The 20,948-nt window shown below is 38.8% G+C and overlaps 1 protein-coding gene across 10 annotated transcripts in view; it reads right to left on the bottom strand.

The window, feature by feature from the left end:
• The window catches only part of BCAS3 (BCAS3 microtubule associated cell migration factor), an 851,656-nt gene that overhangs the window by 304,886 nt on the left and 525,822 nt on the right, over positions 1–20,948 (bottom strand). Inside the window, exon 24 of one of the 10 annotated variants that reach the window (XM_074223553.1) lies at positions 1–20,948. This exon is cut by the window's left edge and continues 31,502 nt beyond it. The exons of the other annotated variants lie outside the window; for them this stretch is intronic. Within the exon in view, the coding sequence (XP_074079654.1) occupies positions 20,938–20,948 (11 nt within the window). The 3' untranslated portion in view covers positions 1–20,937. 10 annotated transcript variants of the gene reach the window in all.

Below are 20,948 nucleotides of genomic sequence, written 5' to 3'. Positions count from 1 at the left end.
AGGGCAATACTATTCCCAGTGAAAGAAGAAAGTATCCAGGAATGAGGAGAGAGAGCCTACAAGAGTCTTTTGCACAGGGAGCAAGTCAAGAATTGTATTAAGTACTTACTAAGTATATGCTACTGTGCTAAATCCTGGCAAGATCCAAAAAAAAAAAAGGCAAAAACAGTTCCTAATCACATTCCAGTGACAGTACAAGGTACACATAGGGTAATTTGGAGGTAGTCTAAGAGGGAAGACAATATAGTATCATAGAAGACTGGGAAAGGCTTCTTGAAGAAGGGGAAATTTTATTTGAGATGTAAAGGAAACCAGGAAACAAGAGATAAGGGTGGAGAGAATCGGGGAAGAGAAGGCTTGGAGTCTGAAAAGAGGGCATTTTCTGGGAGAAATAGCAAAAGGGCCAGTGTCCCAGGATCTTAGATTAATAAGAGGGAAATAGGGGCGGCTAGGTGGCGCAGTGGATAGAGCACCAGCCCTGGAGAAAGGAGTACCTGAGTTCAAATCCGGCCTCAGACACTTATTACCTAGCTGTGTGGCCTTGGGCAAGCCACTTAACCCCATTGCCTAGCAACACCCCCCCCCAAAAGAAGAGGGAAATACAATATAAGAGCACTAGAAAAGCAGAAGGGAGAAAAATGATGAAGAGCTTTAAAAACCAAAAAGATGACTTCAATTTGGTCCAGGAGGAAATAGAGAACCACTGAAGGGAATGGGGAATAAGGGATAATGAAGATAATACCTTTAGTATCTTAACAAGAAGACTAAATACAGAAAATGGGAGAGTTAGAATAATGAGGGATTGAAATGAGACAAAACATATGAATGGAAGGTTTTCTTGAGTAAGCTCTTGGAAAAGTAATAACAGGCTTGGAGCTATAATAGTTTATTTGTTTATTTATGTTTGTTTTTTTCTCAATTGAAATGATTTTTTAAACAAATTTTTATAATCAGGAGTAGATTAAACTGCTTTATAGGATATTCTGCTGTCTGCAGGTGATGTTTTTAAAATTTTTTATATCATTACAATAATCTTGTTGTGAGAATATTCATAAACCCCCCTCCCTACCCCCACCCCTCAAAAGGATGATAAACCTCAAGAATGGTAAGAGAGAGAAAAAAGAAATGTACTTCAGTTTGTGTTCAGATTCCAATGGCTCTGTCTCTGGGATGAGTTGCCTTCTTTATCAGAAGTCCACTGAAGAAATTCTTTCAATATTTTTCCCACAGTTGCTATTACAAGATATATTGACCTCTACTCTATTCCTTTCCAATCTCATTTATTCTATTCTCTCTCCTTTCACCCTGACTCTGCTCCGAAGTGTGGTATATCAGAGTACCCTCTCCCACAATCTTTCATCTCTTCTATCACCTATTCTCTCCTTCCTCCACCCCACCCCGTTCCCCCTTATCCCATCCCTTTCACCTCATTTTTCTCTAGGGCAAGTTAGATTTCTATACCCTATTAGGTGTGTATGTTATTTCCTCTCTGAGTCACTTCTGATGAGAATGAAGGCTCACTCATTTCCTCTTGCCTTCCCCCATTCCACTCCATTGTAAAAGCTTCCTCTTGATTCCTATGTGAAATATCTCAGCCCTTCTTCTCTTCCTCCCAGTACTTTCCTTTATTACCCATTGACTTCATCTTTTTACTATATTATACCATTATATTCACCTCCTTCCTATGTCTTGTATAGATGTGTTCCTTCTAACTAACTGTGAGAAAGTTCATAAGAGTTATTAGTATCTTCTTCCCATGCAGGAATACAAACAGTTAACATCATTAAGTTCCTCATAGTTAGTCCTTCTCATCCACCCTCTCTATGGTTCACCTGAGTCCTGTACTTGGAGATCAAACTTTCTGTTCAGCTCTGGTTGTTTCAATAGGAATGTTGAAAGTCCCCCTGTTTCATTGAAAGTCCATCTTTTCCCTTGAAAGAGGAAGTTAGTATTTTTGGGTAGCTGATTCTCGGTTGTAAACCAAGATCTTTTGCCTTCTGGAAGATATTTCAAACCCTACAAGCCCCTTAATGTAGACACTGCCAGAACCTATGTAATCCTGACTATAGAGCCATGGTAGTTGAATTATTTGTTTCTGGCAGCTTTTAGTATTTTCTCTTTGACTTGAGAGTTTTGGAATTTAACTGTAATATTCCTGGAAATTTTTCTTTTGGGATATCTTTTAGGAGGTGATTGGTGATTTCCCACAATTTCTATTTTACCCTCTACACTCTAGGATCTCAGGGCAATTTTGCTGTATTATTTCTTGAAAAATGAGGTATAGGCTCCTTTCCTGGTCATGACTTTCACACAGTCCAATAATTTTAAAATTATTTCTTCTGGATCTGTTTTCAAGATCAGTTGCTTTTCCAATGAGATATTTCACATTTTCTTCTAATTTGGGTTTTTTTTAATAGTTTTATTTCTTCCTGATTTCTTGCAAAGTCATCAGATTTCTTTTGAAGGAATTATTTTCTTCAGAGAGCATTTTTATCTCCTTTTTCAGCTGGCCAATTCTGCTTTTTTTAAGGCATTCTTCTCATTTGCCTTTTGTGTTACTTTTTCCATTTGGCCTAAACTGGTTTTCAACATATTATTTTCTTCAGCATTTTTTGTATTTCTTTCACCAGGTTGCTGACTTGGTTTTTGTGATTTATCTGCATGGCTTTCATTTCTCCTCCCAATTTTTCCTCTACCACCCTTAATTGCTCTTCAAATTCTTTTCTGAGCTCATCTACAACCTGAGCCGATTTTCTATTTCACTTGAAGGTTTTGGGTACTGAAACTTCGTTTTTGTCACCATTTGAGTATGTATTTTTTTTTTTAGGATTTTGCAAGGCAAATGGGGTTAAGTGGCTTGCCCAAGGCCACACAGCTAGGTAATTATTAAGTGTCTGAGGCCGGATTTGAACTCAGGTACTCGTGATTCCAGGGCCAGTGCTCTATTCACTGTGCCACCTAGCCACCCCCTGAGTATGTATTTTGATTCTCCATGGACCAAAGTAATTTTCTATGGTCAGATTCTTCTTTTTCTGTTGTTTCCTTATTTCCTCAGTCTATGACTGATTTTTCTGCACTTCTAAGGCTTTGAGGGGTTTTAGAGACCATCTACAGGGACTTAATTCCCCCAAGGTCTCATAAGAGGCTTCAGACCCTCCCCCTCTGCCCTGGAGCTGTGAGGATGGTCTCTGCTTGGCTTTGGAAATGTGGAAGCTCAAAGTGCAACCTGGATTTAAGTGGGGGCAAACAGCTGAGTCCTGCCCCAGGGATATTTCTGCAGTTTACTCCAACCCCCTTACCATGTATGGGCTGAGAGCTCTGGTCATGTTGGGTGGCTCTACTCACTCCCACTGCAAGTTCTTACTGCAGGGCTGCTCTGAGGCCAGCACTCCACTCCACACTCACTCTGGTGTGGCAGAGTAATCTCACCACCCCTACTGGCTGTTCCCGATGATTAAACACCCCCTCTGCCATGAAACCAGGTGTCCGGCCCAGCTGTGCTGGGCTGCAGCTATGCTGTGGCTTTTTCCAACCCCTGGTCCCAGTGGAACAGACCTGTCCCAGAGATGGAATCTTAAGTTGTCTTGAACTGGGAAATTGTATCACTCAGTATTTCTGTGGGTTTTGCCCCTCTAGATTTTGTCTAGTGTCATAATTTGACAGCTTTTGGAGTTTTTCAGGGGAACGAGTTCTGGGAATTCCTGTCTTCATGCCGCCATCTTGGCTCTTCCCTGCAAGGGATCCTTGGCCATAGATACTGGCATGACAGGAAATAATACAAAACTTTATTAAATAGCTCAGAATCAGGGCCCTGAAATTTTGTCCTAAGACACAAGAGAGGGTCTGACCTCAGAGATGGCAGACACTTGTTCATAGAATAGTAAAGAGACCATAGATCAAAGACTATGTTGTGTAGAATTAGTGTTTAAAAAGACTGAAGGGGAGATGGGAAGGCAGATTAAATGTCACATATAAAAGAAAGCCAGTGGAATTTATTGAATATGGAAACAACAAGGCTTGACTGGCATTTCTGTGAGTAGAGGAAGGATCAGGGTGGGGGGGAGACTTGAGGTAGACCAACACACCAGTGGGCTATTGCAATTGTCTGGGCATGAGAAGATGACTGCCTGTAACATAATGGTGGCAGTAACAGAGGACAATGGGGGGGTATATTAGAGAGTTCTCTCTCTCTCTCTCTCTCCCTTCCTCCTTCCTTCCTTCTTTCCTTCCTTCCTTCTTTCCTCCCTTTTAGGTTTTTGCAAGGCAAATGGGGTTAAGTGACTTGCCCAAGGCCACACAGCTAGGGAATTAAGTGTCTGAGGTCACATTTGAACTCAGGTACTCCTGACTCCAGGGCCAGTGTTCTATCCAATGCACCACCTAGCCACCCTGGACAGATGTTTCAAAGGTAAAATCAACAAGATTTTAGGGTAGGGAAGGGTGAAATAGTGAGGAATTCAGAATGACTCTGAGGTTATAAGCATGGGGGACTGGGAGGGTGATGGTGTCCTCAATAAGTTCAGTTTTGGACATAATGAGGTTTAGATGTCTAGTGGAGATCCACTTCAAGATGTCTGAAAGACAGAGCAATAAGACTGGAGGTCAGCAGAAATATTAAGGTTGCATAAGTGAATTTGAGAATCAGCAGTATAGAGATGGTATTTAAATATATGAAAGTTGATGAAATTAGCAAATGAAGTGAAGTGCTGTCCTTCAATCTTTTCAATCTCGTACAGCTCTTCTGGACCCCATTTGGAGTTTTCTTGGCAAAAATCTTGAATTGATCTACCATTTTCTTCTCCAGTTCATTTTATAGATGAGAAACTTAGGCAAATGGGGCTAGGTGCCTTGACTGGGATCACAGAGTTAGTAAAAGTCTGAACCTGGATTTGAACTCAGGTTTACCTGACTCCAGGGCTAAGTGGTGCAGTGGATAGAGTACTGGACCTAGAGTCAGGAAGGCCTGACTTCAAATCCTGGCTCAGACACTTACTAAGCTGTGTGATCCTGGACAAGTCACTTATTCTCAGGCTGCTTCAGTTTACTCAACTGGTTCTTGTCCTTCATTATTGGAGAATATCAAAATGACATCCTTATGTTGGAGACAAATTACAGTGGTGTCTCACTCTGACTGATCTGACCAATACCAGCTCAGAATGCTCTATCACAGTTTGGACACAAATAGTTCATGTGAACACCTGGGGTGCTTACTCAAAACTTATGTATGTCATGTTTCCTTCATGTTGCTTCAATTCTGCTTTCCTCATAGAGAGCAGTCCTCACTGATGAGGGCATGCCATGCAGTCCTGTACCAATGTGTTCCATGCTGTACAATCAATTCTAGAGTTCTTCAATGAGCCCTTCAGGGTGTCTTGGTATCACTTCTTCTGACCCCCTTGTGAGCACTTGCCCTGTGTGAGTTCTCCATAAAACAGTCTTTTTGGCCAGCATATGTCTGGCATTCTAACAACATACCCAAACCATCATAGTTGTACTCTCTGTAATGTAATGTTAGGTAGTATAATTCTTTTCAAGGGCCTCAGTGTCTGGCATCTTCTGCCAGGTGATCTTAAGAGTCTTCCTAAGACAATTTACATGAAAGCAATTCAGTTTCCTCACACAATGCTGGTAGATTGTCCAGATTTCACAGGTATATAGCAATGAGGTCAGCACAGTGGCTCTGTAGACCTTCAATTTGATACATCTCTTCTCTCCCACACTTTCCTTCAGAGTCTCTCAAATACTGAGCTAGCTCTGGCAATGCATGTGTCAACCTCATTGTCAATGTGTGCCCTTCCTGTTAAGGACACTGCCAAGGTAAGTGAATTTGTCTACAGTATTCAAACTTCTTCATTTGTTGTAATCCATGGTTCCACATATGGATGGTGTTGTGCTGGCTGATGGAACATCTGTGTTTTCTTGGTATTAATTATTAGACCAAAATGAATACAGGCAGAAGTGAATTGATCCATACTTTGCATTGTGGTTTCAAAGACTGCATTGAGTGCACAATCATCTGCAAACAGAAGATCATGCACCAACACTTCCTCCACTTTGCTCGTGGCTCGTAGCCTCTTTAAGTTGAAGAATTTGCTATCAGTGCAGTAGATGACCTTGAGGTCATGTTCATCCTCAGCGAAGATGTTTTATAACATGGCTGACAATATCATACTAAAAAAAGTACAGGAACAAGAACACATCCTTGTTTCACTCCATCAGTGACTGGGAAATCTCAAAAGCATTGTCCTCTATCCAGAACCTGGGCAAGGACACCATCATGAAATTGACTTACATGAAATGATGACTTTCACTGGGGCAAATGATTTCGATAAACCCTCCTGAATGATGGTATCAAAGACCTTGATCAGATCTATAAATGTTGTATATAGACCTCTGTATGTTCAACTAACAAATGGGTATAATAACAGCAAATACTTCCCAGGGCTGTTGTGTGGATGAAATGAGATACTAACTATAAAGTGCTTATTTACACAGTGCCTGGCACATAGTAAGGGCTATATCAATGTTAGATATTATTATTGTTGTTTTTATAGTATAACAATGAAAGATATTGGAAAACACTATTTCAAAGAGTTAAACATATAGGATTATAAGCAAGAATAACTTACTCTGGAAACTTAAAAACAAACGACAAATATAAAACCCTTTAATTCAAGGAGAATGAATTTTTTCAGATGAAGAGGCTAGAACTAAGTAGGAATTCTGAAATATAAATACAAGAGTCTAGAGAAACCTGGACAGCTAAATTAATTTGAGCAACTGGAAGGAGCTACAATAAACTAGTGCTAACATTCTAATAAGGTGAAAAGAGCAAAAAACTCTTTAGAACCCTATCTTCAAATGTTTATGAAGGAGTTAATAAAAAAATTTAATTTCCCAAACCCAGAGCTACAAGGGGTGTGTATATATTATGTTCTAAGGGCCCAAAGAAGGGAAAATGGGAGAGAAAAAGGAATAAATTAATGCAGAAAAGAGGAAGAGGGTTCATGTAATTCTTTAATTCTCACAATGGTGGTAAATGAATTGTGTTATAGAAAAGGGAGGGAGGAGTGGGTACCAAATGAACCTCATTCTTATCTAAAATGGATAAAATAAGATTGGACACCAGAGTTTGTGTAGAAATCAAATCTAACAGGTAAACTAGAAAGAATGGGGTGAGAAAGAATTTAAAGGAAGAGAATATAAGAGAGGAAAAATGTATCAGCAAAATAAACTTTTTCATTCTAAAGGGGCATCAAAGAGAGGAGAGGAAAAAGAATGAGACTCTAAGGTGATTCTTTAAATTGCCTCAGGCATTGGGAAATAGTTGAAAGAACTGTGCGATATAAATGTGACAGAATACTTATATTCTATGAAATGACAAAATTTCAGAGAATACTTGATAATATGAACTGATGCAAACTGAAGAGAGCAAAACTAGAAAGACAATTCAAAAACAGTAGTAGTGTAAAGAAAAACTGCTAGGTGACATAGTGGATAAAGCACCGGCCGTGGAGTCAGGAGTACCTGGGTTCAAATCCGGTCTCAGACACTTAATAATTACCTAGCGGTGTGGCCTTGGGCAAGCCACTTAACCCTATTTGCCTTGCAAAAACCTTAAAAAAAAGACTTAAACTCTGCTAATGTAATAACTAATGTTATAATAACATGAGTGTGATTTCCAAAGAAAAATTTAAATTGAAAAGAGAAGGGGAAGGGCGGCTAAGTGGCACAGTGAATAGAGCACAGAACCTGGAGTCAGGAGTACCTGAGTTCAAATCTGACCTCAGACACTTAATAATTACCCAGCTGTGTGGCCTTGGGCAAGCCACTTAACCCCATTACCTTGCAAAAACCTAAAAAAAAAAAAAATAGGATCTCAAGGAATTTTTGAAGAACAAAAAGAGAGCCAAAAGAATACACCTTGCTATAGAGTTTAGTCAACTTGAACCTAGGTCAGCCCCATCTCCATTTGGACCCTTTAATGGGAACGGGAAAAATATCATAGTGCTCATTTAATTAAAACTTCTGCTTTAAGCCCTAAGTTGATCACTAAAGGGAAAGAAAGTTTCCTTTTTATTCCTTCCTAATTTGGCGAAGACATAAAAAGCATCACCAAGGTGTTTTCCCCACAACCTAAACATCTGATAGACAAACATCAAATGCACAAAATACCTATAACAAATATATTAAACTAGGGAAAAGCATTAACAAAAAGAATGGGATAGGGTAGAAGGCAATGTATGGAAGGTTTCCTGAAATCTTAACTGATTTGAGTTTAACAAATGACACTTCTTATGGCAATAGATTATAAAATGTCAAAGCCTGACAAAAAGATTAAAGTTAAGGAAAGAAATATGCTCAAACACTCTCATAGTCTCCACCTGTCCAGGCAGATTTTACTATATTTGAATCTCAAAAAGAACTCCAGCATGTCTAGCAGCTACATGTCCCTTGAAAAAGCAGCCTATTCTGAATCAAAGGGTCCTGTAGTGTGTATATATATGTATGCAAAAGACAGAGAGAGAGAGAGAGAGAGAGAGAGAGAGAGAGATTTCAGCATGTTATTTGAAGGAAATGTGCACACTTTCCTTTTAAAACTCTGAAAAAATAAATGGGAGTATGATAATATTTGTCCTAACCCGCCAAAATCCAGTAGAGTTCATCCCGAATCCACATCACATTCCTAAACTCTAATGCCTGCCCTGGGCCTTGTGCCTTAGCAGATGTGTGAAAAATGCCTGTACCCAGCCATTTCCCTTGTGGTACCACATCTAAAGAAGCTCCTCCATCTTCATCAGTTATTCCAGCCAAAGGCAGAAAGAATATTTTCAAGTTAAGTCTCACCTCTATTTAAAAGCTGGTGTCTGGACAGAAGAATTTAACTCAGGGGCTTGCTGTCTAGTGTTAGAACCAAGGGAAGACAAAGTATGAGATGAGGAAGTTCCTTCAGAAGCTTCCCTGGGGTGAATTAAGGCACTTCACTCTCAAGTATGGAACAATTTCCAGCAAACACATTTTCCCATCTCAAAAACATTATTGGGAAGAATGAATGTTTTTCTACAGCCAGGCTGGAGCAAATAATAAACTTTAAAAAAATTAAGGGAATACAAATGTGACTGTTTTCATTTTTTAAAATGTCTTGTATGAACTTTTGAAGGTCTAAAGAAATCCTGGTTAGATAATGCTAGCAATAGGTGTTAAAAAGTTTATTTAATGCTATTGCTATTTATCATGACACAGGAAAAGGCAGGAGGTCTCCATTACAGAGGCACAAAGGTGAGATAATGGCTTCCACATCACCAAACCGTCAACTTTGCTTAGCATGAAATGTTGCATCAGGAGACTCCTAACCAATCATGTTACCATTTAAAAAAACAGAAAGAGAGATATGTGTTGAAAAAATGACAGACTAAGTAAACTCCAACTATCTAGAGGGTAATTTTCTGAAATTTAAAAATGCAAACATTTCGCAACTTTCCTATAAGGCAAACTACATTGGATCTAATGTGAAAAATAAATAATGTACATTCTTCACATGTGTGCAGTATGTTTGTGTAGGCAGGGGAGTCACCATATTAATGAATGCTCCTCTCTTTTAAAGTAGGCTCAGTTCTGGTAGGTTTTATTAGACTTCTTTTCTGTAGACTGGTAAAAAGATAAAGATAAAAGAACTTGGGATTCAGGGTTGGTCCTATTAGACTCATCAATTTTTTCAAGACACAGTTTCTCCCCCTTTACAAGCTACATTCTAGCTCCAATTTTCCTCTTGATATTTGGAATACAAGTGAGATAACATTTATTAAATACTTTGGAATTTTCCCTTAGAAAAAGTAATGTATTAATCAGGTTATTGGCCATTACTCTTCATTTATGGGCCATAAGCATAACTCCCAAATACCTTAACACTCCAGGCACATTCAAAGAAGCCTAAAAGTTCTCTACTGGCAGCAACATTTACAATTAATAGTCATGACCAAAATAGGAAATTCACACTTAACCAGTAAAATAGGACTAGTCAGTACCATAGGCATAGTTCTTAATCTTTTTTTGTGGACCCCTTTGGCAGATAGGTCAAACACAGAAAACCCTTTTCAGAATAATTTTTTTTTACAATGAGTTTATTTTCACAATACTACAAATAGTCTTCTTGTAAAAGTAAACATAATCCCCCCTCACCTACCACAAAGATAGGGAAACCTCAAGAAAAATACAGTGAAAAATACCTGTCTCTAGGATGGATTGCATTCTTTATCATAAATTCATCAGAAACATTGTATCAATATTTCCCCCCCACAATTGCTATTGCTAGCTGCTTTTCACTCCAACCTATTCCTCCTCATCCCTACTTATTCTATTCTCTCTCCGTTCACCCTGACCCTCCTCTAAAGTGTGTTGTTTCTGACTATCCTCTCAAACAATCTTCCCTCTCTTCTATCACCTACACCTTCCCTCCATTCCCCTTTGTCTACTTTCTCCCATCCCTTTCCTTTTCTTTTTTCCTCTTAGGGCAAGAAAGATTTCTATACCCAATTGAGGGTATTTGTTAGTTCCTCTCTGAGCCACTTCCAATGAGAATGACGGCTCATTCAATTCCTATTACCTTCCTCCCCTTTCCACACAACAATTCCAAGTTTTTTCTTGACTCTTATGTGAAATATCTTAGTCCATTCTACCTACTTTTTCCTGTTCTCCCTGTATATTCTTTTCTCTTCCATTAACTCCATCTTTATACTATATTATACCTTCATATTCAACTTCCTTGTCTATATATGCTACTTCTAACTGCTCTAATAAATGAGAAGGTTCAAATGAATTACATCTCTCAAAATTTGTCCTTCCTGTCCACCCTCTCTATGCTGAGTCCTGACTTGAAGATCAAACTTTCTGCTCAGCTCTAGTTGTTTTAACAGGAAAGTTTGAAAGTCCCCTATTTCATTGAATATCCATTTTTTTCCCTTGAAAGAAAATGTTCAGTTTTTTGGGGTAATTGATTCTTGGTTGTAATCCAACCTTTTTTTGACTTCTGGAATATCATATTCCAAGTCCTCTGAGCTCTTAATATACATGTTGCTAAATGTTGTGTAATCCTGACTATAGCTCCATGATATCTAAATTTTTTCTTACTAACTGCTTATAGAATTTTCTCCTTGACTCGGAAACTCTGGAATTTGGCTATAATATTCTTGAGAGTTATTATTTTGGGATCGTTTTCAGGCTGTGATTGGTGAATTCTTTCAATTTCTATTTTACCCTCTGCTTCTAGGATTTCAGGGTAATTTTCCTGGAGGATTTCTTTTAAAAATGAAATCCAGACTCTTTTCCAGGTCATGACTTTCAGGTAGCCCACTAATTTTTAAATTCTCTCCCTGTACTGTTTTTCCAATGAGATTGTTCACATAGTTTTTCATTCTTTTGGTTTTGTTTTTGTTGTTTCTTGATTTCTCACAAAGTCATCAGCTTCCCTAAGCTCCAGTCTACATTTGAAGGAATTGTTTTCTTCAGAGAGCTTTTTTATCTCCTTTTCCATCAGGCTAATTCTGCCTTTTTAAGGTATTCTTCTCCTTATTGACTTTTTGGACTGCTTTTTCATTTGATTTAAACTGGTTTTTAAGATGCTGTTTTCTTTAGCATTTTTTAATATCTCGCTCACCAAGCTGTTAACTTGGTTTTCATGATTTTCCCAGATCATTCTCATTTCTCTTCCCAGTTTTTTTCTCTATCTCCTTTACTTGATTTTCAAAATCTTTTCTGAGCTCTTCCATAACATAAGACCAATTCATATTTTTTTTAGGTTTTTGCAAGGCAAACGGGGTTAAATGGCTTGCCCAAGGCCACGCAGCTAGGTAATTATTAAGTGTCTGAGACCGGATTTGAACCCAGGTACTCCTGACTCCAGGACCGGTGCTTTTTCCACTATGCCACCTAGCCACCCCATCAATTCATATTTTTCTTGAAGGCTTTGGATATAGAAGCATTGACTTTGACATCTTCTGAGTATGTATTTTGATCCCCCATGGGACCAACATAATTGTTTATGGTCAGATTCTTTTTCTCCTGACCTGATTTTAACTGTTAAGGTGGGACTTTGCTTCCAGGGTGGAGGACACACTTTCCTAAACTTTTGTGGGTTTTTATGACATCCCCATAGGTATCTCAATTCCTTCAAGGTCTTATGAGAGGCTCAGGGATAGTGCTCTTACCTTTTGTGGACTGAGCACTCTAGAAGTAGTTGTTGGGTGGCTGGCTCCTTAGTCCTGCTTCTAGTTCCCAGGGCTGAGGCTGTGCTGAACTGGGCTCTGTGCTCACTGTGGTGTCACAGAGCTTTCCGCTGACCTTCCAAGTTATCACTGACAATCCCTGGACTGAGAGAACTGGAAACTACCCTGCTGCCATGGACACAAGCAACCCCAGGGATCTAGACACCCTGCAGCGGGGTATTGCTGGAGCTGGTTCACTCCGGCACAATGCAGTTCAGGTTGCGCTGGGACCTTTTCCAACTCTAGAGGATTACATGCTTCCCATGGATCTTCCAAGTTGTCTTGGGTCAGAAAACTGTTTCACTCAGTCCTTCTGCGGGTTCTGTCTCTCTAGAATTTGGTTAGAGCCATAAATTTTAGGCAATCTAGGGGAGGTTATGGGAATTCCTGCCTCCACTCCTCTATCTTAGATCCACTCCCACACACCCCCAGAATAAGATTTTTAAAGGCATAAAATATATAGCATTACCAAGGAAATTATATTAAAATCCAGTTATTGAGATTTTTTTCTTAAAAAAATTTGCAGAACCCTAAGTTGAGAATCCCTGCTTTGAGGTTAATATCCCCGAGTAATGTGTAGAGCTTTAACTAGCACAAATCAATGAGGATTTTAACAAAGGGCACAAAAATTAGATTACTTTCTCAGCCCAAGGGATTCTCCTCTCAATTCCCTGCTCAACTGAATTTTTCTAAATTACTGTTCAAAGAGGAAGTTAGGTGGTACAATGGATAGAGTGATGAATTGGAGTCAGAAAGACCTATGAACACAGTTTTGCCTCAGCTTCCCATGGGAAAATAGGAATGATAAGAGTATGTATCTTCCTCTTCCTCATGACTTTTATGAAGCTAAAATGAGAATGTTTGTGAAGCACTTTGTAAACCTTAAAGCATTATAATAAATGATATGCTTATTATTGTTACTATTATTTTATTCTTCTAATATCATGACTTACAAAGTAGATTTGAGAAAGGGATATGCATGCTCTATATGGATCCAAATTATGCTTCCCCAAGGCCCAGTTCTTTCTACTTGTCCTAGGGACCAAGACTATCAAAGGCCTGGGGTTTGGTTCTAGTTACTAGAGAGTTTTTAATAGATCCAGTGGGCATGGCTAGAGAGAAGAGAGAACCATCATCTGAGGTCTCACTACTATCATCTTGTCAGAACTCAGGAAGAAATAGTGGAAGAAAAGAAGAACAGAAGAAAGACTGCACATGTATGACCCTGAAAGGGAAGGCTAGCTGATCAGGAGAGCCCCTAGGGAGATGTAGGAGTGGTACCTCAAACATGAATTTTTATCAGACTTTGAAGACAACCTAATGGTTGAGGAACAGCTGTGATACTGAGACTGCAAGCTTCCAAAGAAGTTAACAATAATCACTTAGGGAGTGCAGTCCCTGTGGAGGAGGGCTCCCCAAAACATAACCACTAACAAATAAACTGAGAAGAAGATAAGTCAAAACTCTAGGAGTGGCATCACTATTACTCCCCCTCCACAGACAACTGATGCTGCCTCCATTCTAGGTCCAGTATCCATCATTCCAGGAAGTAATCTGGGTAGACATAACAAATGGCACCTTTTTGGAGGGTCCCTGTTTATCAGAAATCTTGGAGACTAAAGAACTGGGAAAAACAATTCTCACCATCAAGTCTCCTTTGCCATTACCAAATGATGTAGCACTAGAAATGATCATGATCAAAGAAGGGGTACTGCTGTCTAAATTCTCATTGTCCCTGGGACTTATCCATCTAATTAGCAGTAAAACATTCCAACTATGTTTTCTTCCAGTAGGATGTGACCTACCTGAGAACTCCACTTTTCTACTTGCATCTCCAACACATAGCACAGTGCTTAACACATAATGCTTTTAAAATAATTTTATTCATTTGTGAACTCCTTCTCCTCCCTCCCAGATCAATAGTAAAAATTCTACTTATGTGGAGATCCTAAGTTGATTCCTGATAAAAAAAATTCAAAATAAAAACACCTCCCCAATCAAACCAACAAAAACCAAAACCAATTTATCTTTTTAAAAGCAAACTTCTCCAAATAAAGCTGCATCATCAAGAAAGAAGAAATAGGCTAGTCATATACCAAGAGCGAGAGTTAAGGGATGAAAAGCTGAGTGTAACCTGGGCATCCATGGAATATTAACAGAACTAAAAACAAGGCCTTTATCCTTGGCTAGACATAAAATAGGATAGTCAGTCGCTTGGTAATTTATATTTGATATTGGAATGAAAAGAGGTGCTGATTCTTCTTTTTTCCTTTTTTTAACTTTTTCATGTGTTTCTGAGTCTCCTGTTAGAAGTCCAAATTTTCTATTTAGCTCTGGTCTTTTCATCAGGAAAAGTTGTAAGTCACCTATTTTGTTAAATGCCCACCTTTTCCCCTGGAAGAGAAGGCTCAATTTTGCCGAATAGTGGATTCTTGGATGCATTCCAAGCTCCCTTGCTTTTTGGAATATCACATTTCAGGTTTTGATCCCTTAATGTTGATGCAGCCAGGTCTTGTGTAATCCTTTCTGTGGCCTCTTGGTATCTAAATTTTTTTCTTTCTGGCTGCTTGCAGGATTTTCTCTATATCTTATAGTTCTGGAATTTGGCTGCAATATTCCTTGGTATTTTCATTTTGGGATCCCTTTCAGTAGGGGATCAATGTATTCTCTTTTTTTTTTCTTTTTAGGTTTTAACAAGGCAAATAGCATTAATTTGTTTGCCCAAGGCCATACAGCTAGGTAATTATTAAGTGTCTAAGGCCAAATTTGAACTCAGGTACTCCTGACTCCAGGGCTAGTGCTCTATCCACTGCAACACCTAGCTGCCCCTAAATGTATTCTTTTAATAACTTTTTGCCCTTGGGTTCCAAGATGTCAGGACAATTTTCCATCATTAAATCCTGTAATGTTGAGTTCAGACTTTTTATCCTCTTCATTGTTTTCTGGAAGCCCAATGATTCTTAAGTTGTCTCTCCTGGATTTTGAAATTGGTGGTTTTGCTGATGAGGTATTTCACATTTTCTTCTATTTTTTTTTATTTTTTGGATTTAATAGATTCTTGTCTCATGAAGTCATTAGATTCCACAGATTCCATATTGTTTGTTAAGAAAAGAATTTTCTTCCTTTACTTTTTGAAACTCCTTTTCCAATTGGTCAATTCTATTTTTTTTTTGTTTTTTTTCCCCAATGCAATGGGATTAAGTGGCTTGCCCAGGGCCACACAGCTAGGTAATTATTAAGTGTCTGAGTCCGGATTTGAACTCAGGAATTCCTGACTCCAGGGCCGGTGCTCTATCCACTGCACCACCTAGCCGCCCCTGGTCAATTCTATTTTTGTAAGTTTTCTTTTTTGCATTTGTCCAATTGTATATTCTAAGATTTGTTTTCTTGTTGCAAGGTGTTAATTTTGTCTTCAGTTTCTTTACCCAATTGATTTTTTCAGGGTTTTTTTTTGCAAAGGCAAATGGGGTTAAGTGGCTTGCCCAAGGCCACACAGCTAGGGAATTATTAAGTGTCTGAGGCCAGATTTGAACTCAGGTACTCCTGACTCCAGGGACAGTGCTCTATCCACTCTGCCACCTAGCCGCCCCCCCAACTGATTTTTAAACTTCCTGATCTCTTCTAAGAAGTCTTTCTAGGGTGGAGACCAAATCATATTCACCTCAGAAGTTCTAGCTGTCTATGAGTTAGGGTCTTTGCTTCAAAGTAGTTTTCAATGGGCCCACCTTTCTGCTGACCTTTCTTCATTTTCCTAGGATCTTGTGTTGGGGGAGGGGCTGGCACATGGACCTATGGTTTTGGAAACCTTAGAGGCTTTGCTCACTGGGTTAAGTATCTCCAAGTGGGCCAGCCAGTAGGGAGTGCTAGAGGTTTTCTCTGGGGTGTCTGTGAGCTTGGTTTGTGGTCCACTCCCTAGTGCTGAGAGAGAGCTGCTATCTATACCTGAGCTGGGGGGGGGGGGGGGGGGAGAAAGGTTATTAGTGTGTTTGTTCAGGGAAGAATCCCTTTCTCTCACAGGGATGGGGGGGGCAAGCTCAACTGGAAAGACGGGGGACTCCACTCAAAATGCAGGGCATGCAGCCCTGGTTTTCCAGGACAGTGATGCTGATCAGACTGATGTCTAGCCACGGTGCTGAAGCTCCCCCGCCGACTGCACTGCTCTCCTGACTGCTCACAAAACTGCGCTGAGATTAGTACAGGATATCACCCCACGGCCCCAGCACTGGCTCTCTGCTCCTGGCTCAACCATGCTTCCCTGAGAGAGACACTGTTGATAGATGTTCTTCTTTGCTCTTTCTGGATATTATGGGTTTGAATTCTGTTAAGAGGCTTGATTCATATTAATTGAGGGAAAGCCAGGGGACCTTAGTATAGTACCCAGCTTCTTGGCCAGAAGTTGAAGTGCTTACTCTTTTTTAATTTTTTTTTATTAAAGATATTGAGTTTTACAACCCCCCCCCCCAATCTTACTTCCCCACCACCACAGAAAGTAATCTGTCAGTCTTGACTTTGTTTCCATGTTGTACATCGATCCAAATTGAATGTGATGAGAGAGAAATCATATCCTTAAGGAAGAGACAAAAAGTCTAAGAGGTAACAAGATCAGACAATAAGATATCTGTTTTTTTCTAAATTAAAGAGAATAGTCCTTGAACTTTGTTCAAACTCCACAGCTCTTTATCTAGATACAGATGGCACTCTCCTTTGCAGACAGCCCAAAATTGTTCCTGATTGTTGCACTGATGGAATGAGTGAGTCCTTCAAGGTTGAACATCACCCCCATGTTGCTGTTAGGGTATACAGTGTTTTTCTGTTCTGCTCATCTCACTCAGCATCAGTTCATGAAAATCCCTCCAGGCTTCCCTGAAATCCCATCCCTCCTGGTTTCTAATAGAACAATAGTGTTCCATGACATACATATACCACAGTTTGCTAAACCATTCCCCAACTGAAGGACATTTACTTGATTTCCAGTTCTTTGCCACCACAAAACAGGGCTGCTGTGAAAATTTTTGTATAAGTGATGTTTTTATCCTTTTTATCATCTCTTCAGAGTATATACCCAGTAGTTGTATTGCTGCGTCAAAGGGTATGCACATTTTTTTTGCCCTTTGGGCATAGTTCCAAATAGTTTTCCAGAAAGGTAGGATGAGTTCACAGCTCCACCAACAGTATAATAATGTCCCAGATTTCCCACAACCCTTCCAACAATGATCATTATCCTTTCTGGTCATATTGGCCAATGTGAGAGGTGTGAGGTGGTACCTCTGAGAAGCTTTAATTTGCATTTCTCTAATAAATGATTTAGAGCAATTTTTCATATGGCTATGGATTGTTTTGATCTCATCTGTAAATTGCCTTTGCATATCCTTTGACCATTTGTCAACTGGGGAATGGCTTTTCGTTTTAAAAATATGACTCAGTTCTCTGTATATTTTAGAAATGAGTCCTGTGTTAGAATCATTAGTTGTAAAGATTGTTTCCCAATTTACTACATTTCTTTTGATCTTGGTTACAATGGTTTTATCTGTGCAAAAGCTTTTTAATTTAACGTAACCGAAATCATCTACTTGGTTTTTGGTGATGTTCTCCAACTCTTCCTTAGTCATAAACTGCTCCCCTTTCCATAGATCTGACAGGTAAACTACTCCTTGATCTTCCAATTTGCTTATAGTATTGTTTTTTTATGTCTAAGTCCTGTAACCATTTGGATCTTATCTTGGTAAAGGGTGTTAGATGTTGGTCTCATCTAAGTTTCTTCCAATTATTCTAGCAGTTTTTATCAGAGGGAGTTTTTATATCAATAGCTGGACTCTTTGGGCTTATCAAACAGCAGATTACTATAATCGCCTCCTGCTTTTGCACCTAGCCTATTCTACTGGTCCATCACTCTATTTCTTAGCCAGTACCAAACAGTTTGTTGACTTATGCTTTATAATATAATTTTAGATCAGGTAGGGCTAAGCCACCTTCTTTTCTGAAGTGCTTATTGTTAAACAAAAACAATGGGCACACTGAGTTAACATAGCTGAAGAAAGCTCTCCTGTGTCCTGAGTAGTTCATTCTGGTTTATGAGGCAAGCATCAGGGTAGCTCTTTCTGGCTGTTTGGAATCTGGTCATAATAGGAATGATATCACTAGACTGAGATTTTAATTCCCCAAGTCAAACAATCTTAAGGATGATTTCAATGCCTTTTAAGGAAAAATTAACCTAAATTGCATGAGCCTAGAGAAAGGAAGAATTAAGATATTGTACTTCTTCCAGGCAATCCTTTGGTGGTGAGGTCCTTAAGGTCTTCTCAAAGACCTTCAAACACATAAATGACAACAGTATTTACTGATTAATTTCGACTTCACAGATTAAAGAAATCTGATACAGGCAAAACTAAAGGAAGAAAGGGACAGGTAATTGACTCAGTGCATAGAGTGACAGAGTAAGGAAGACACCTTCCTGAGTTCAAAAATGGCCTCTGACACTTAATAGCTATGTGATCCTGGGCAAGTCATTTAGTGCTGTTTGCCTCAAGCTCTTCAGGTAGAAAAGACCTAGAGAAGGAAATGGCAAAGCACTACAGTTTCTTTGCCATGAAAAACCCAAATGGGGTCCTAAAGTGTTGGACATGACTATTAAATAACTAAACAACAAAGGAGAAAAAAAGAAACCAAAACAGAAACACATACACACACACACACAGCCCTCATCTCAACCCCTTTGTAGAATTCAAAGATTTGCAATGTACATTTTTAAAATTTTTTTCAAAATACTGATTAGTATTTTTAATTTATAAAAACATTATTTGCTATAGGTGATGCCTTTCTGGAAGAGGGAAGGATAATGGGGGAAACTATAATGTAATACAAAAAGAAATCTCTAAAACTTTTTTAAAAATAAAATATAATCAATAAAAATTTTAAAAATTAAAACAAAACAAAGTAATAGTCCCTTAAAATTGTAACTGAATGAGAAAATGAAGAGAAGAAATGCTAAACCCCCCCCCCCCCCAATTCTCTAAGGAAGGACCAAATCTATAATCAGGTCCATGTGGTAAACAATGTGAAATCTTTACAATTCAAAGTGGGTAGTCTAGTGTGATGCAGTCACCGAGAACAGGAGCAACAGCAGAAACATTGAGGCAAGGAAGAAATGTCCTGTGTCAATACACACTTAGTAATTTCTGGTCCAACAGACAGGATTTCTTCCTCTTTGAGAGTTCCACTGGGGGCACAGAAATATCAAATCTTTATTAAAAGACACATCAGAGAGACTATCTCTCTCTTTTTCTATGGGAGCTAGATAAGCACTTTCACCTCTCTTTTTTTGCCAGAAAGCAAGCCAGCCACAATAGGTGATCATCCAAGTCATCCCTGAAGAGCAATTTTACAGTGACCATTGCAGGTTGAATGAGTAGCAGGGGTCAAACAATTTTAACAATCAAAGGCCAAGGGTAAAAACATCACTTGTATAAAACTGTTCATAGCAGCCCTGTTTGTGGTGGCAAAGAACTGTAAACCAAGTAAATGTCCTTCGATTGGGGAATGGCTTAGCAAACTGTGGTATATGTATGTCATGAAATACTACTGTTCCAATAGAAATCAGGAGGGATGGGAATTCAGGGAAACCTGTATACCCTAACAGCAACAGGGGGGCAATGATCAACATTGGTGGACTCATTCATTCCATCAGTGCAAACAATCAGGGTTTGGGGCTGTCTACAATGGAGAATACCATCTGTATCCAGAGAAACAACTGTGGAGTTTGAACAAAGACCAAGGACTATTACCTTAAATTGAGAAAAAAAAAACTGATATCTTATTGTCTGATCCTGCTATCTCTTATACTTTTATGTTTCTTCCTGAAGGATATGATTTCTCTCTCATCACATTCAATTTGGATGTACACCATGGAAACAATGTAAAGACTGGCAAATTGCCTTCTGTGGGGGGTGGGGGGAGGGAAGTAAGATTAGGGGAAAAACCTTAAAACTCGAAATAAATAAAACCTTTAATAAAAAAAAACAATTAAAGGGCTACATTGATTCTGCTTTTACCACTCCTCAGTCTACTAATGCTGGAGTTATGCTGAGCAGTCAACTGCCCACTGACTGACATTACAATGTGACCTTCAATCTAGGGAAGACTATGGAAGAAGAGAGAAGAATCATACAGAATGAAAAGGAATGGATAAATTCCATTATCTAGTAGTAATGGATTTTTCTATGGTACTGAAATAACAGATCCATCAAAATATAGTATTGGAAAATTCTGCAATCTGAAATAATTTAATAAACCTGAAAAATTAACACTAGATAGTACAATTCCCTTTTTCATGAAATTTATTCACTAGGTTATAGTAGGGATAAGACTGACCTAGTAACCTTGTCATGCAATAGTTAATATACAAAAATGACCCTAAGAACTTCTGGCTAGCTCAAATATATTTGAACCTTAAGACTCTCTATGATATAACAAATAACATTTGAAATTTAAGAAGTTCCTGTGGTCAACAATGCTTCAATGGTTTACCTTTTCTGTTTCTTGTAACTCTAGTCCATTAAGATTGTTAGGAATGGTGATGAAAATCATAACCAATGGAAAATTAGTTGCAATTCAGTATAGTTTATTGTGCATGAAATTTTAAGCTCTGTTTTCAATCAATATTTTTCTGAAATTGGGACCTTCAAATAGTGT

Source organism: Macrotis lagotis, chromosome 2 (assembly GCF_037893015.1).
Source record: "Macrotis lagotis isolate mMagLag1 chromosome 2, bilby.v1.9.chrom.fasta, whole genome shotgun sequence".
NCBI classification, from domain to species: Eukaryota; Metazoa; Chordata; class Mammalia; order Peramelemorphia; family Peramelidae; genus Macrotis; species Macrotis lagotis.
The sequence above is the reverse complement of the archived record's forward strand: the minus strand, read 5'-3'. Positions and strand labels throughout refer to the sequence as shown.